Source organism: Heterodontus francisci, chromosome 29 (assembly GCF_036365525.1).
Source record: "Heterodontus francisci isolate sHetFra1 chromosome 29, sHetFra1.hap1, whole genome shotgun sequence".
NCBI lineage: Eukaryota > Metazoa > Chordata > Chondrichthyes > Heterodontiformes > Heterodontidae > Heterodontus > Heterodontus francisci.
The window spans coordinates 3245721-3262774 of record NC_090399.1 but is presented as its reverse complement, the minus strand read 5'-3'; the positions used below and the strand labels follow the sequence as shown (position 1 = coordinate 3262774).

The following is a 17054-nucleotide window of genomic DNA, read 5'->3' as shown; positions in this document are numbered from 1 at the left end:
TGAGGAGGAAAGCCTTAGATTACAGGACGATAGACGACAGAGCAGTGGCAAATGGAATTTTATCCTGAGAAGTATCAGGTGATGCATTTTGGGAGGACTAACAAGGCAAGGGAATATACAATGGATGGTAGGACACTAGAAAATACAGAGGGTCAGAGGGACCTTGGTGTAATTGCTCATCGATCACTGAAGGCAGCAGCACAGGTAGATAAGGTGGTTAGGAAGGCATATGGGATACTAGCCTTTATTAGCCGAGGTATAGAATATAAGAGCAAGGAGGTGATGATGGAGCTCTGTAAAACATTAGTTGGGCCACAGCTGGAGTACTGTGTACAGTTCTGATCACCACACTATAGGAAGGTTGTGATTGCACTGGAGAGGGTGCAGAAGAGATTCACCTGGATGTTGCCTGGGCTGGAGCATTTCAGCTGTGAAGAGAGACTGGATAGGCTAGGGTTATTTTCGTTAGAGCAGAGAAGGCTGAGGGGGGACCTGATAGAGGTATACAAGATTATGAGGGGCATTAATAGGAGAGAAAGTAAGAAACTTTTTCCTTTAACAGAGGGGGCAATAACCAGGGGGCATAGATTTAAGGTAAGAGACAAGAGGTTGAGAGGGAATTTGAGGGAAAATTTTTTCGCTCAGAGGGTGATTGGAATCTGGAACACACCTCCTGAAGAGGTGGTAGAGGCAGGAACCCTCACGACATTTAAGAAGTACTTAGATGAGCACTGGAAACGACATAGCATACAAGGCTACGGACCAAGTGCTGGATAATGGGATTAGAATAGATAGGTGCTTCATGGCCGGCACGGACACGTTGGGCCGAAGGGCCTGTTTCTGTGCTCTATTACTCTATGACTCTAACTTGCACCATCTGAATTTGGATCTTCATTCTCTTGGTGTGACATCTCTGAGACGGGGCTGATACTCTCCAAACCAGAATACTGAGATCCTGGAAGTACTGTGAATCAATGCGGGTACCTTTGGTCTCTTCTGCTGTAATTGGTACCTTGGTGACCTCGTGGATGGTCACAGTGTTGAGGTCCTTGCACATTGGTAGTCCTGCCCCTGCTGGTCTGCTCGTGTCTACCAGGTAGAATATTTATGGTTTCCATGCTGACTTGCCATATTTGCACTGCATTGCTGGTGTCCCACTGCAAGTAATGGGTGACCTGTTGTATGCAGTTAACTTTATAGTTGTCGGTTATATCATTGATTTTCAACGACTCTGGTACATGTTCTTCAGGATTCGGACTGGTGGGATATTTACACCAGCTCCAGTGTCAATTTTGACCCTGAGTGTATGTTTGCTGGCTTTCTTTGGACACATGATGTTAACAGTGGCGAAAGCTTCCAGTTGTTTGACTTCATCAACATGTTGTGTAGGTTCACAGTAGAGTCATAGAGTCGTACAGTGTAGAAACAGGCCCTTCGGCCCACCGCGTCCATGCCGACCATAATGCCTATCTACACTAATCCCACCTGCCTGCATTAATTCCATATCTCTCTATGCCTTACTCATTCAAGTACCTGTCCTGATGCCTCTTAAATGTCGCTACTGTTCCTGCCTCCACCACCTCCTCAGGAAGCTCTTTGTGTGAAAAATTTACCCCTTTGATCACCTTTAAACCTCCTCCCTCTCACCTTAAATCTATGCCCTCTAGTTTTAGTCACCCCTACCATGGGAAACAGACTCTGGCTATCTACCCTATCAATGCCTCTCATAATTTTTTATACCTCTATCATGTCCCCTCTCAGCCTCCTTCCCTCCAGGTAAAACAGACCCAGCCTATCCAATCTCTCTTAAGCCCTCCAAAACCGGCAACATCCTTGTGAATCTTTTCTGCAGCCGCTCGAGCTTAATCACATCTTTCCTGTAGTGCGGCGACCAGAACTGCACACAGGACTCCAAATGCGGCCAAACCAACGTTATGTACTACAGTAACATGACGTCCCTACTCTTATACTCAATGCCTCGGCCGATGAAGGCAAGCATGCCATACGCCTTCTTCACCACCCTGTCTACCTGTGTTGCCGCTTTCAAGGAACTATGTACCTGCACCCCAAGGTCTCTCTGCTCAACAACGCTCCCCAGGGCCCTGTTATTCACTGTATATGTCCTGCCCCAGTTTAACTTCCCAAAATGCATCACTTCACACTTGTCTGCATTAAATTCCATTTGCCACTCCCTTGCCCACTTTCCCAGTTGATCTATATCTTGTTGTAACCTTGGACAACCTTCTTTACTGTCCACTGTACCATCAATTTTGGTGTAATCTGCAAACTTACTAATCATGCCCCCTACATTTACATCCAAGTCATTAATATATATGACAAACAACAGAGGGCCCAGCACCAATCCCTGAGGCACACCACTGGTCACCAGCCTCCAATCTGAAAAACAACCCTCCACTACCACCCTCTGCCTCCTATCACCGAGCCAATTTTGTATCCAATTTGCTAGCTCACCCTGGATCCCATGTGTTCAAACCTTCTGGACCAGCCTACCAATCGGGACCTTGTCAAAGGCCTTCAAAACCTCCAACACCTCCTCCTTTGTAATGTTGATATGCTCCAGGATATCGGTGTTCCCTCCCTTGAACTCACTAGCTTCCATGACCTTCTCCACGGTAAATACGGACGAGAAATATTCATTTAAGTCCTCGCCCATTTCCCATAGATTGCCACACTGATCCTTAAAGGGACCTACTCTCTCCCGAGCTACCCTTTTGCTCTGAATATACTTATAGAATCTTTTAGGATTCTCCTTTATCTTATCTGCCAGGTAAATTTCATGGCCCCTTTTCGCCCTCCTAATTGCCTTCTTAAGTGTAGTCCTACATCCCCTATAATCCTCGAGGGACTTGCTCGATCCCAGCTGACTATACCTGACTTATGCCTCCTTCTTTGTCCTGACCAGACCCTCAGTATCCCTCGTCAACCAAGGTTCCCTAAACTTGCCAGCCTTGCCCTTCCATCTAACAGGAACATGCCGGCCCTGAACTCTTCCTATCTCACTTTTAAAAGCCTCCCACTTGCCATACGTCCCTTTACCTGTAAACAGCCTCTCCCATTCAACTTTTGAGAGTTCCTGTGTGATGCCATCAAATGCCTTCCCCCAATTTAGGACTTCAACATGAGGACCAGTCCTATCCTTTTCCACAACTATCCTGAAGCTAATATAATTATGGTCACTGGTCCCAAAGTGCTCCCCCACTGACACATCAACCACCTGCCCATCCTCATTTCCTGAGAGGAGGTCGAGTGTAGGGCCATCCACATACTACTTCAGAAAACTATCCTGGACACACTTAACAAATTCTTCCCCATCTGATCCCTTAGCACTAAGGCAGTCCCAGTCAATATTCTTCTTTGGCCTTCTTATCTCGAGAGACAATGGGTAAGCACCTGGAGGTGGTCAGTGGTTTGTGGAGCAGCGCCTGGAGTGGCTATAAAGGCCAATTCTAGAGTGACAGTCTCTTCCACAGGTTTAGTTTAGTTTTAGTTTAGAGATACAGCACTGCTGCAGAAAAATTTGTTTGTTGGGGCTGTTACACAGTTGGCTCTGCCCTTGCGCTTCTGTCTTTTTTCCTGCCAACTGCTAAGTCTTTTTGACTCACCACACTTTAGCCCCGCCTTTATGGCTGCCCGCCAGCTCTGGCGAAGGATATTAGGGAAGTTAAAATCACCTACTATTACAACCCTATAATTCCTACACCTATCTGTGATTTCCCTACATATATGCTCCTCCACTTCCCTCTGACTATTGGGGAGCCTATAGTATAATCCCATCAAAGTGATCACCCCTTTCTTATTTCTAAGTTCTACCCATATGGCCTCGCTAGACTTTCCCCCCCTGGGATATCCTCTCTAAGTACTGCCATGATGTCCTCCCTAATCAATAGTGAAACTCCCCCTCCTCTCTTACCTCCACCTCTGTCACGCCGGAAGGACCAGGAACATTGAGCTGCCAGTCCTGCCCATCCCTCAACAACATTTCCGTAATAGCTATAATATCACAATCCCATGTACCGATCCATGCTCTGAGTTCATCTGCCTTACCTATAAGGCTTCTTCCATTAAAGTAAATGCAGTTTAGCCGACCAGACCTTCCATGCTCCCTGTCCTGCCCCTGCCCGGCCTGACTACTGGACTTACTTGCTTTAACCTCTACATTTGCCTCAGTTATTTCATCTGAGAGACTTCTACTTTGGGTCCCACCCCGCTGCCAGACTAGTTTAAACCCTCCCGAGTAGTACTAGCAAACCTCCCCGCGAAGATATTGGTCTCCCTCCAGTTTAGATGCAACCCGTCCTTCTTGTACAGGTCACTTCTGCACCAGAAGAGATCTCAATGATCCAAGTAGCTGAAGCCCTCCCGCCTACACCAGCTCTTCAGCCACGCATTAATTTGCCTAATCCTCCTATTCCTACCCTCACTAGCACGTGGCACAAGGAGTAATCCTGAGATTACAACCCTAGAGGTCCTGCTTTTTAACATTCTGCCTAACTCCCTATATTCACTTTGCAGGACCTCATCTCTCTTCCTGCCTATGTCGTTAGTACCAATATGGACCACGACCTCTGGCTGCTCACCCTCCCCTTTCAGAATGTCCTGCAGCCACTCCGAGACATGCTTGACCCTAGCACCAGGGAGGCAACATACCATCCTGGAGTCTCGTTTGTGGCCACAGAAACACCTATCTGAACCCCTTACAATAGAATCCCCTATCACTATAGCTCTTCCAACCCTTTTCCTCCCTTGCTGTACAGCAGAGCCGTCCATGGTGCTACGAACTTGGCTGTAGCTGCTTTCCCCTGGGATGTCATTCCCCCCCAACAGTATCTAAAGCGGTATATCTGTTTGAGAGGGGGATGGCCACAGGGGACTCCTGCACTACCTGTCTGCGCCTACTACTCCGTCTGGTGGTCACCCATCCCTTTTCTGCCTGTGCAGCCATTACCTGTGGTGTGACCACTTCACTAAACGTGCTATCCACGACGTCCTCAGCATTGTGGATGCTCCACAGTGAATCCACGCCCAGCTCCAGTTCTGTAATGCGAGTAGCCAGTAGCTGCAGATGGATACGCTTCCTGCACACATGGTCACCAGGGACACTGGAAGCATCCCTAATTTCCCACATAGTGCAGGAGGAGCATATCACGGGGCTGAGCTCTCCTGCCATGACTTACCCTTAGGTTAATTAGTTACTCCCTTAATTAAAAAATACTCATTATACTAGGGGCTTTGTTCTACCCACTATGATCTAAAGTTCTTTAAAAAAAAACACTTTAGTAGTATTCACCTTATCACCAGAGATTTTTTTCCAACTAAAAAAACAACTTTCCCCTTTTTTAAAAAATATTCTGACAGCTGCTACTCACCAACCAATCACCTTGCAGATCTTCTCTGACGTCACTGTTGGCTTTTTTTTCCAAACCTCCGGCACGCTGGAAGAGCTCCGACTGCTTTCTGCTCCGCTCCCGGAAGATAAGAGACTGGGCCTCATTCCTTGGGGTCGATTTATCGGCTCCACTCTCGGCGTTCTCCCCACTGGTCCGCTCCGGTCCTCTCCATTCCGCTCCCGGAAGGTAAGAGACTGGGCCTCATTCCTTGGGGTCGATTTATAGGCTCCACTCTCGGCGTTTTCCCCACAGGTCCGCTCCGGTCCTCTCCAGTCCGCTCCCGGAAGGTAAGAGCTTATTGAATGCTTTTTGAAAATCCAAATACCCGACACCACTGGTTCACCCTTACCTCCTCCGCGAATTACAACCTCAAAAAAACTAACAGATTTGTCAAGCACGATTTCTCTTTTTTAAAATAAAAGCAAAATACTGCGGATGCTGGAAATCTGAAATAAAAACAAGAAATGCTGGAAATACTCAGCAGATCTGGCAGCATCTGTGGAGAGAGAAGCAGAGTTAAGGTTTCAGGTCAGTGACCCTTCCTCGGAACTGGCAAATATTATAAGCAAGTAAAGCGGGGGTGGGGTAAGAGATAACAAAGGAGAAGGTGTAGATTGGACAAGGCCACAGAATAGCTGACCAGAAGGTCATGAAGCAAAGGCAAACAATATGTTAATGGTGTTTTGAAAGACAAAGAATTAGTACAGATAACATGTTAACGGACTGAAAATTGAACAGCAGCAAGTACAAACAGAGAAAAAAAAAACAGTGGATAAGCAAACTGAACAAACGAAGATGAAATAAAATAAACATACAAAAAAAATGTAAAAAAGAAAAAATAACTAAAAATGAAACTAAAATGGGGGCCCCGTCATGCTCTGAAATTATTGAACTCAGTGTTCAGTCCAGAAGGCTGTAGTGTGCCTAATCGGTAAATGAGATGCTGTTCCTCGAGCTTGCGTTGATGTTCACTGGAACACTGCAGCAAGCCCAGGACATCGCAATAGATCTGTACCATCTGCAGTACATCCTGGACCCACCAGCCAGGACAACAGCTCACTCACTGGTCAGCACACCATGAGATTGCAAACAAAACTTAAATGAGATTCCCCGATGTGTAATAATCCACGACAAAGTATCGTCCAGACCGTACCAAACTCCTTACCCCACCCAGTTAGACTCAATCTGTGAGCAGTCACCTCACCAGGTGGAAGGGTATCTGAAAGTTACATATTCTGAGGGTTGTTAGCTTTCAGCTGCAGGACTGCACAGTTCAGTTTCTCAATGGTTTGGGGACATGTGTAAAATATGAAACTGGACACCCAAAGGCCTTGCTTCTATTTTTAAAAAAATCACACCCCAATTTGCTTCAGCATCTTGTGCTACGACAATCAGGATGACGTGAATTTTTTAAACAGCAGCAAAGAGAACTTCACAACACAGTCTCAATCTCACCCCTTTGACAGAAGATGCTTCCAAACTATTCCATGCTGAGAATCCCCTGTGACACACACCCAGGGAACCCCTGTAAACACTGGCACCCACACACTCTCCCTACAGAGACGTCTTGTCTTAACTGAGATCATATACAGGGTCAACGAGCCAAAGGAAACAATGGCATCATTGCACAGATTCCTGCTCAGCAGACAGTAACAGAAATTACACACAGTCGATGCACAAAGATATACAAATAATCAATGAAACAGATTTCAGACACAGCACAACTGGCACCTCACAAAGTGCACATCAGGACCCTCCCCAATCCCCAACTCCCCTTCCTCACCCTCCATCCCCATCCTCACCCTCCATCGCACCCTCCGTCCCCCGCCCTCACCCTCCATGCCTCCTCATCCTCCACTCCCCCGTCTCACCACACCCACTCACTCCTCACCACCCCTCCTCCTCCCGTCCCCCGCTGCCCCTCCACTGTCCCCTCACTCTCCGTCCCCTCACGGTCCACCACACACTCACCCTCCGCCGCACCTCCGCCTCCACCGCCCCCTCACCCTCTGCCCCACTCCAACGGCCCCTCACCCTCCGCCTCCACTGCCCCCCTCACCCACCGCCCCTCACCCTCCACTTCCCTTACTCTGAGTGACATGTGCTCCAGCCAATCCGCTTGCACGCAGCCACACCCTGGAAACCCACCTCCCTTCTATTTGCAAACAGCGTCTTTTAGACCCTCAGACCGCCCAAAGTGCTTGTGAGACAAAGAAGAACTTTTCTCGAAGTGTAGTCATTGTTGTAAGGTAGCTAATTTGTGCACAGCATGATCCCACAGACAGTAATATGATAATGGACAGAATTCCAGGTCCAGTGTTGTGTGGCAGGATGTAATGAGGTCAGGAGCTGAGTGGCCTTGACGGAAACCAAACTGAGAGTCACTGAGCAGGTTATTGCGAAGTAAATGCCGCTTGATATCACTGTTGACGACCCCTTCCATCACGTTATTGATGATTGAGAGTAGACTGATGGGGTGGTAATTGGCCGGGTTGGACTTGTCCTGCTTTTTGTGTACTGGACATACCTGGGCAATTTTCCACATTGCCGGGTAGATGCCAGTGTTATAGCTGTCCTGATACAGCTTGGCTAGGGGTGCGGCAATTTCTGGAGCACAGGTCTTCTGTACTATTGTCGGAATGTTGTCAGGACCAGTCGCCTTTATAGTATCCAATGCCTTCAGACGTTTCTTGATATCACATGGAGTGAATCGGATTGCCTGAAGACCTGCATCTGTGATGCTGGGGAATTCAGGAGGAGGCTGAGATGGATCATCCACTCAGCACTTCTGGCTGAATATTGTTGCAAATACTTCAGCCTTATCCTTTGCACTGATTTGCTGGGCTCCCCCACCATTGAGGATGGGGATATTTGTGGAGCAACCTCCTCCATTTAGTTGTTTAATTGTCCACCACCATACATGACTGGATGTGGCAGGACTGCAGAGCTTAGATCTGATCTGTTTGTTGTGGGATCTCTTAGCTCTGTCTATCGCATGCTCCTTCTGCTGTTTGGCATGCAAACAGTCCTGTGTTGTAGCTTCACCAGGTTGACACCTCATTTTGCAGTATGTCTGGTACTGCTCCTGGCATGCCCTCCTGCACTCTTCATTGAACCAGGGTTGATCCCCAGCTTGAAGGTAATGGTAGAGTGGGGGGATATGCCGGGCCATGAGGTTACAGATTGTGGTTGAGTACGATTCTGCTGCTGTTGATGGCCCACAGCACCTAATGGATCCAGGAGTTAATATTCTTCAGGTATGTAATAGCTTTGGAGTTGATGATGCCAGTGGAGGGATTTGAATGCTTAATGTGGATATTAATTCTGTGTTTGTGGATAATGGGATAGAAATTGGACCTCGTTTTACCTGCTTTATGGGATAAAACTGGTGCAACGAGGACCAACATCCTGCACCCAATTGGGTCTTGTCATTTTTAGACATCCCTGGAGTCCTGGTCAATATTTATTCCTCAATCAGCATTACTAAAACAGATTTGGTCTTTATCACAACACTGTTTGTGGGATCTTAATATGAAGAAATCGGTTGTCCTATTTTCTACATTTCAACAGTTACGGTACTTCAAAAATACTTCATTGGCTGTAAAATGCTTTGGGAAGCCCGGAGGCTGTGAAAGGTGCTGGATATTAACACAAGTTCTTTTTTTCTTTCCATATTCATTTATATTCAGATTAATTTCATTTTGAAATTGTAATTGTGTTTATCTTTGAATGTTCTATCCTGAGGAGTTCAATAGGAAACAAAGTACATCATTGTAACTAAATATTGAAACAGTTTGATAAATTTTGAGGTGTTGTCTCCTTGTTTGGTTATTAGGTTTTCTCTTTAATAAGAGTTATGATTCGAAGTTGATCTGTATTGCTGGCAATGATAAAATTTATTCAGCACAAATGAGACTTGATGTATTGCAGTATCTGAGCAGTAATTTACAAAGAACAGTACAGCACAGGAACAGGCCATTCGGTCCTCCAAGCCTGCGCCAATCTTGATGCCTGTCTAAACTAAAACCTTCTGCACTTCCAGGGTCCGTATCCCTCTCTTCCCATCCGATTCATGTATTTGTCAAGATGTCTCTTAATCGTCGCTATCGTACCTGCTTCCACCACCTCCCCCGGCAGCAAGTTCCAGGCTATCACCACCCTCTGTGTAAAGAACTTGCCTCGCACATCCCCTCTAAACTTTGCCCCTCTCACCTTGAACCATTGTCCCCGAGTAACTGACTCTTCCACACTGGGAAAAAGCTTCTGACTATCCACTCTGTCCATGCCGCTCATAACTTTGTAAACCTCTATCAGGTCGCCTCTCCACCTCGTTCCAGTGAAAACAATCCGAGTTTATCCAACCTCTCCTCATAGCTAATGCCCTCCAGACCAGGCAACATCCTGGTAAACATCTTCTGTACCCTCTCCAAAGCCTCCACGTCCTTCTGGTAGTGTGGCAACCAGAATTGTACGCAGTATTCCAAGTTTGGCCTAACTAAGGTTCTCTACAGCTGCATCATGACTTGCCAATTTTTATATGCTATGTCCCGACCGATGAAGGCAATCATGCCGTATGCCTTCTTGACGACCTTATCCACCTGCGTTGCCACTTTCAGTGACCTGTGGACCTGTACGCTCAGATCTCTCTGCCTGTCAATACTCCTAAGGGTTCTGCCATTTACTATATACTTCACACCTGTATTAGACCTTCCAAAATGCATTACCTCACATTTGTCCGGATTAAACTCCATCTGCCATTTCTCCGCCCAAGTCTCCAATCGATCTATATCCTGCTGTATCCTCTGACAATCCTCATCACTATCCGCAACTCCACCAACCTTTGTGTCGTCCGCAAACTTACTAATCAGACCAGCTACATTTTCCTCCAAATCATTTATATATAGTACAAACAGCAAAGGACCCAGCACTGATCCCTGCGGCACACCACTAGTCACAGCCCTCCATTCAGAAAAGCACCCTTCCACTGCTACCCTCTGTCTTCTATGACCGAGCTAGTTCTGTATCCATCTTGCCAGCTCACCTCTGATCCCGTGTGACTTCACCTTTTGTACAGTCTGCCATGAGGGACCTTGTCAAAGGCTTTACTGAAGTCCATATAGATAACATCCACTGCCCTTCCGTCATCAATCATCTTTGTCACTTCCTCAAAAAACTCGATCACCCATCATTAATCGTGAGACACGACCTCCCCTTCACAAAACCATGCATTCTACAATTGAGAATTATATTACACTGTTTATGTCTTGGGGGAAAGTCGCAGTAACAGAAGCCTGTAGCCCCTGGCTCGTCCTCTGAGTGTCTGTTGAAGTTTCTACACTTCCACACAAAGGAGCCCTGGTCTTATTTTACCTCTTTCCATAATTCAAAACAATGACATTTAGTAAGACCAATCATTGACTTACAGCCATCACTTTATTGTCCAATTATAGGGATAGCACGCACAGAAGGCTCCTGTTTTTGATCATATTCCCCATTACCCCCTTTTTAATTTTCCTGTTTCTCCTCCAACCACCACTTTGTTACTGTTATCCACTCCTGCAAGGCATAATAGTCACTTAGATTAATAGAAAGGTAAAACAAAACAACTGAGATTTATATAGTGCCTTTAATGTAATAAAATGTCACAAGCTGCTTATCACAGGAGCATCAGAAAACAAAAAGATGATATTGAGACACACATGGAGATATTTGGTCAAAACATATGTACAGATAATCTTTGCTGGCAGTTTCTCAACAGGTACATTTTCTAATGAAGCACTTATACTAATAGTGAATATACTGGAGGACTCCCAGATACCCGAACACCCTGTACACAGAAATAAAAGTATTTGCTTCATCTGTCTGCAGTGTCTGTGTCTAAATCAGAAGGTGGTGTCAGAATTGCTGAGCACTGCTTGGTGTGTTTACTGAGATACACAGACCAGGGAGGTTCCAGGCTGGAGCAAGGTGATCATAGAATAAACAAGACATTTTCTTTGTGTTTGTGGTGTTTAATGAAGCAGTGAATTGCCTCCTTAACAGCACTTTGGATGTATCTATAACATATGGACTGGAGCTGGTCAAGAATGCAGTTCACCACCAGCTTCTCAAGGACAATTAATGATGGGTGATATATGTTGGCCTTGCCAGTGACGCTCATATCCATGAATGAAGGAAAAAGTATGCCCAGTAGAGCAGGGTTTTTCAAATTTGTCCTACTCCATCCTCAGCCCTCACAATATCTCTCTCCAAGCCCAGGCAGCTCAATCAGATTTGGGTTTAGAATTTTTGCCAGCTGTTTATCAAACTCTCTCTTGAAGTTGCTGACAACCTCAGCCAAATAGACCTCCTTTACTTTCCATATCCTCCACATAAAGTAGTTGGGAGTAATTTACATCTCACTATCACTCAGATTTACACCATAAATGGAGCAGTTATGAGACTAAAGTCACACACAGTACTTACTACCTGGTTCCCACTAATACCCGCTGGCAATTATTTAACAGCTGTGAAATAGTTATCCAGAGTTCCCACACTAAACATGGCAGAAGCCTCATTAGTATCTGCAAACTGGAGACCTTTTATGTACATGGGGACTCAATGCAATCTTCGTCTTCCTTTGGATGGTGCACTAGCTGTGCAAGCCCCACCCGGTGGAACAGTCTGCAGAATGGCTGGTCATAAAGGGACCACTGGAAACCCCATCGGAAATAATTCACAGAATTAGTTCTCTTGGTGACCTGCCCAATATTAATCCCACAACCAACATCACCAAAACAGATGACTTTGTCATTATCACAATGTTGTTTGTGCGACCTTGCTGTTCATAAATTTGTTTCCTCATTTCCTACATTACAACAGTGACTATTCTTCAAAAGTACTTACATACGAATTAAGAGCAGGAATAGGCCACTCGGCCCCTCGAGCCCGCTCCGCCATTCAATAAGTTCATGGCTGAACTGATTATCTAGAACTTATCTAGTGCAGTCTCACAGTTCCTGCAGCCACTCCTCTTGACTAAGGTGTCTCATTCCAACTGACAGATTAGCTGCCTTTGAACACATGCTCTCCAATACCTGCCTGTCTTCCTGACAATACATTGATAAAAATGTTACCCAGAACTCCAGACAGGGACAGACCAGTCTCCTCTAGAAATTCAGTCTCACATCCTGAGATTCGTGCTCTATTCCTCTGGTTATACAGATCCCTTTACTGCTTTAACACACAGTGCTGATGGCTTCAGTCACTTACCCAGAGGTATCCACAGAAAGCAAAATATGAGAATGGAGAGGGTCTCTGGGATTAACAACTGTCAATGTGAATATTTAATCTGGAGATCCTTTAGTCCCTTCACATCTGGATTTATAATCAGGAAAATAAATATCAGAGTTTTACCGGGATTAATGACGTCCATCATTTCTCTCCACGCTGTGTACTGTAAAGGGCCTTTGAACTTTCCGATTGACAGGGCACCATCTTCTACTGAGAGTGTGTGATCGTCCTCACTAATCCTGTAAGTATTAAACAGCTGATGTTATAAATTAGTCTATGTTAGAATATTTCAGAAATTATTTAAATGCTCAAGCTATCCCAACATTCTGATCTTTCAGCATTTTTCATGTTTGAGCAAATGTGGTAGAAAGTGAAATGTTAATCTTGTTTTTATAACTGAGCAAAAGATAGCTTGTAAATGCAAGAGCAGAGAATGGAAACACCCATGTCAAACAAAAAGGTAACAGCCTAACAGATTAGTTACCCAGATATCACATACCACAGGAGAAGATAAACATTTACTTATTTATTTATTTTACTCGGGAGGTGGTGGCCGAGTGGTATTATCACTGGACCAGTAACTCAGAAACCCAGGGAATTTCTCTGGGGACATGGGTTTGAATCCCACCACAGCAGAAGGTGGAATTTGAATTCAATTAATATATCTGGAATTTAAAGCTAGTCTAATGATGGCCATGAAACCATTGTCGATTGTTGTAAAAACCCATCTGGTTCACTAATGTCCTTTAGGGAAGGAAATCTGCTGTCCTTACATGTGACTCCAGATCCACAGCAATGTGGTTGACTCTTACATGCCCTAGCAAGCCACTCAGTTCAAGGGCAATGAGGGATGGGTAATAAATGCTGGCCTGGCCTGCGATGCCCACATCCCATGAAAGAATAAAAAAAAAAATGCACTTGCTTTATTAGAAACAAAGCTTGGAGAACAAAGACAAAGGCTGAAATTATTAGAAACTGTGTAAACATCTAAAATTGGGAAGCAGCTTAATGTCCAGCTATGTAATACGTGGGCCTCACAACCCTCCGGGACACCTGCTCTCCTCTACTTCTGGCATCTTAAACATCCCTGATTTTAGTCTCTCCACCAATGGTGTCTGGGCCTTCAACTGCCAAGGCCCCAAGCTCTGGAATTTACTCCCTAAACATCTCCGCCTCTTTCCCTCTCTTTTCTCCTTTAAGATGCTTTCTAAAACTTACCTCCATCATCTGTGTTAATATCTCCTTCTGTGGCTCAGTGTCTAATTTTGATTTATAATTCTCCTGTTGTATTATGTTAAAGACGCTATATAAATACAAGTTGTTGCTCTTGTGGTTGTTCTGGGCACAGAGTAAGGTTGTATAATAGTATAATAATAGAACTCGCTCTTCCTTTAAGGTCTGGCTTTCTCGGGTTGGTCAGGAGCCATTCAGACACATGGATGACCCACTCCTTGGAAACATGGGCCGTGTGGCTCTCTCAGGGTCAGTCAGAAGGTCACAGCCTCGCTGGCAGCCGACAGTCTGCAAGTCATCACCTCGGGCCTGGGAAGCAGCTTGGATTAATGTTCATGGCATCTTGTTATTGAATACAATATTGTAGAGTAGTTATATAAAATCTAATACTGTTTAATCACTGTAATAAAACTTATTATTAAAAGAACTCTGGTGTGTGAGACATAATCGGAGTTTTTGTTGCCCAACTAACAATCCTTTAATGTTGTGACAAAACTAGGAAAGAAATCCGTTACCATCCATAATAACACTTTCCTGAGTTATTTGATCAAACTGTGCAGAGTTTCAGTAAAGAGCATGTCCTACCTTCTCTTGCGACAAGCTTCCTCCTGAAATAAATAAATCACAAACAGTGAGGATGATAGTAACAGACTTCAGGAGGATACAGACAGGCTGGTGAACTGAGCAGACACAGGGCAGTGAGATTTAACATGGAACTGGAAAATGGTGCATTTTAGAAGGAAGAATGAGGAGAGGCAATATAAACTAAATGGTCCAATTTTAAAGGGGGTGCAGGAACAGAGAGACATGGGGGATTACATACACAAATCTTCAAGATCATTGACAAAAAAGATGGAGACTTTTCTTTTAACAATAACTTGTGATGATCTGGAATGCACTGACTGACATGGTGGAGGAAGCAGATTCCATAGTAATTTCCAGAGGGATTTGGATATATATTTGTAAAGGGAACTATTGCAGGGCTATGGGGAAAGAGCAGGAGGATTGGGATTAATTGGATAGCTCTTTCAATGTGCCAGCACAGGCAGGATGGGCCGAATTGTCTCCCTCTGTGCTGTAGGATTCATGATAGTATTAATTTGAAAAGTCTGATCTTTGTGTCAGATACTGGAACTCAACATCAGTCCCTCTCACAGAGACAGTGACTCTCACACCCACCGTCCCACACACACCCACACACTCACAACATGGAACTGTAACTGGATTACAATGTGAGTTCCAGCAGAAAATTAAACTGGTACAACACGGAAATAATTACAAACCAAGTATCAAGATCACAACAACTCATTCCCGGGAGGTTGCCGGTATTCCCGGGATTCTGCAGACAGTGTGGGAGTTGGTTAGTTTGGTGACAACAGCAGAACCGCCCGAATAGAAAAAATTCAGTTTAATTTTGTTTCTAATTTTTTCATTAACTGCTCCATTTATTTCACAATTATCATCGGTTATTTGTGACTGTGTGAAGTTTCACTGAACTGACCCACAATATATTCCCTCACCTTCAGAAATATCAGCTCGTCTCTTTGCTCCATCTGTTTCTGCAACTTTGAAAGCTTCTCCTCAATAGAATTTAAATTCTCCTGAATATCTCGAAGATTTTTCTCCATTGTTTCTAGAATCTTCGCCTCTTCTTCCCTGAGATCTCTGAGTAAACTCTGCTCTTTCTCCATGAGAATCTGGTGCATTTTAGTGAACTCGGATGTGATGTGGGTCTGCAGACTGCTCGACTGTTCCTACAGAATGAAATGTGAAACAGAATTAATGTCCCGCAATAAAGGGAACAAAACTAACCGAGATCCCAGAAAATCAGCACAGGGAGACCTTACCCTAACTTCAGAAATCTTCCGTTTCTGTTTCTGTTCCGTTTCGAGACCCACCGATTTCTTCCCTGTGAGAGAATCTAAGGAAGATTTCAGCTGATCCTGGGATTGGGAGAGAAAATCACAGAATCAAAATGTTAGACCATGAAAATGTAATAAAGTTATCAGTTTGTAAAATGTTTTTCCTTTTCACCTTGTAGATTTCAACAGCTTCTTTAACGGGCATGAAGTTGTGAGATTTGTGTTCCCGCGAATCTCTACAAATCAGACAGATCAATTTCTTGTCAGTTTCACAAAACAGCTTCAGTTCTTCCTGATGTTCCTCACAGTGAAGTTTACTTTCCTTCTCTTCCGGATTCAGCTTTAATTTTCGAGCTTTCTCGGCCAGACTCGCTTTGGCTCGATTTGCCCTGAGGTTTCTTTCCTGAAATTCCTCTCGACATTCCGGGCAGGAGTTTATCTCCTTCTTTTCCCAACACTGGGTGATACAGGAGCGGCAGAAGTTGTGTCCACACTCCAGTGTAACCGGATCAGTGAAGAAATCAAGACAAATGGGACAATTTAAATCCTCGGTCAAACTCTGTGTCTTCAGTCTGGAAGCCATGTTCACACTCAGCACTTCCTGATTCAAACCGGTTTCAGTTTGGATGTGACTGCTCTGCCGAACACATTCAGTTCAGAGATTTCCCGATGAAGTTCACTCCAATACAAAAGGAATTATTATTATATACTAGTCCATGTCCCATCGACTTTTACACAGCAAGACAAAACTTAGAGCTGCATGAAGGACAAACAGGACGCGAAGGAGGAATTGAACTCTGGCTGGGAGGGTGAAGGTCCATGGAGGGTTGGCAGTGGAGGGTGGGAGGAGACGGAGATGGGTGGGGATGGAGATTGCATTGCACTTTGCTCCAGACTGAACTCACTGCCGATTACAAACTCTCTGGTGAAACAGGGTGTAAGATCCACATCCATAAACGGAATTGTGTTAATGATTGCAGCCGCTCACCAGGAAACACAAAGTGGCATAAACGTCAAGAAGACATTTTCAGCACAGGTACAGAGAAAGATGTTTTTAATTCTTTCCTGGGATGTGGGCGTCACTGGCAAGACCAGCATTTGTTGTCCATTCCTAATTGTCCTTTACAACTGATTGGCTTATTCGGCAATTTCAGAGGGCAGTTAAGGTTCAACAATCTTTAGAGGAATTGAGACTGTGAGGTTTGATATTCGTTGCAAGACAGAAAAAATTGCATTTATATAGCGCCATTCACAATGCCAGGACGTCCCAAAGTTCTTT

At 44.8% G+C, this 17054-nt stretch overlaps 1 protein-coding gene across 1 annotated transcript in view; it reads right to left on the bottom strand.

Annotated features, from left to right (window-relative positions):
- Positions 1-16585, bottom strand: part of LOC137346343 (uncharacterized) — a 43162-nt gene extending 26577 nt beyond the window's left edge. Inside the window, exons 1-10 of the mRNA XM_068009854.1 lie at positions 15948-16585; positions 15761-15856; positions 15434-15667; positions 14499-14521; positions 12725-12919; positions 8038-8149; positions 6639-6745; positions 4987-5096; positions 3058-3252; positions 1013-1243 (exon numbers count right to left, since the gene is read on the bottom strand). Of these exons, the coding sequence (XP_067865955.1) occupies positions 1013-1243; positions 3058-3252; positions 4987-5096; positions 6639-6745; positions 8038-8149; positions 12725-12919; positions 14499-14521; positions 15434-15667; positions 15761-15856; positions 15948-16358 (1714 nt within the window). The 5' untranslated portion in view covers positions 16359-16585. The remainder of the gene's footprint in view (positions 1-1012; positions 1244-3057; positions 3253-4986; positions 5097-6638; positions 6746-8037; positions 8150-12724; positions 12920-14498; positions 14522-15433; positions 15668-15760; positions 15857-15947) is intronic.
- Between the last annotated feature and the right edge of the window lie 469 nt (positions 16586-17054).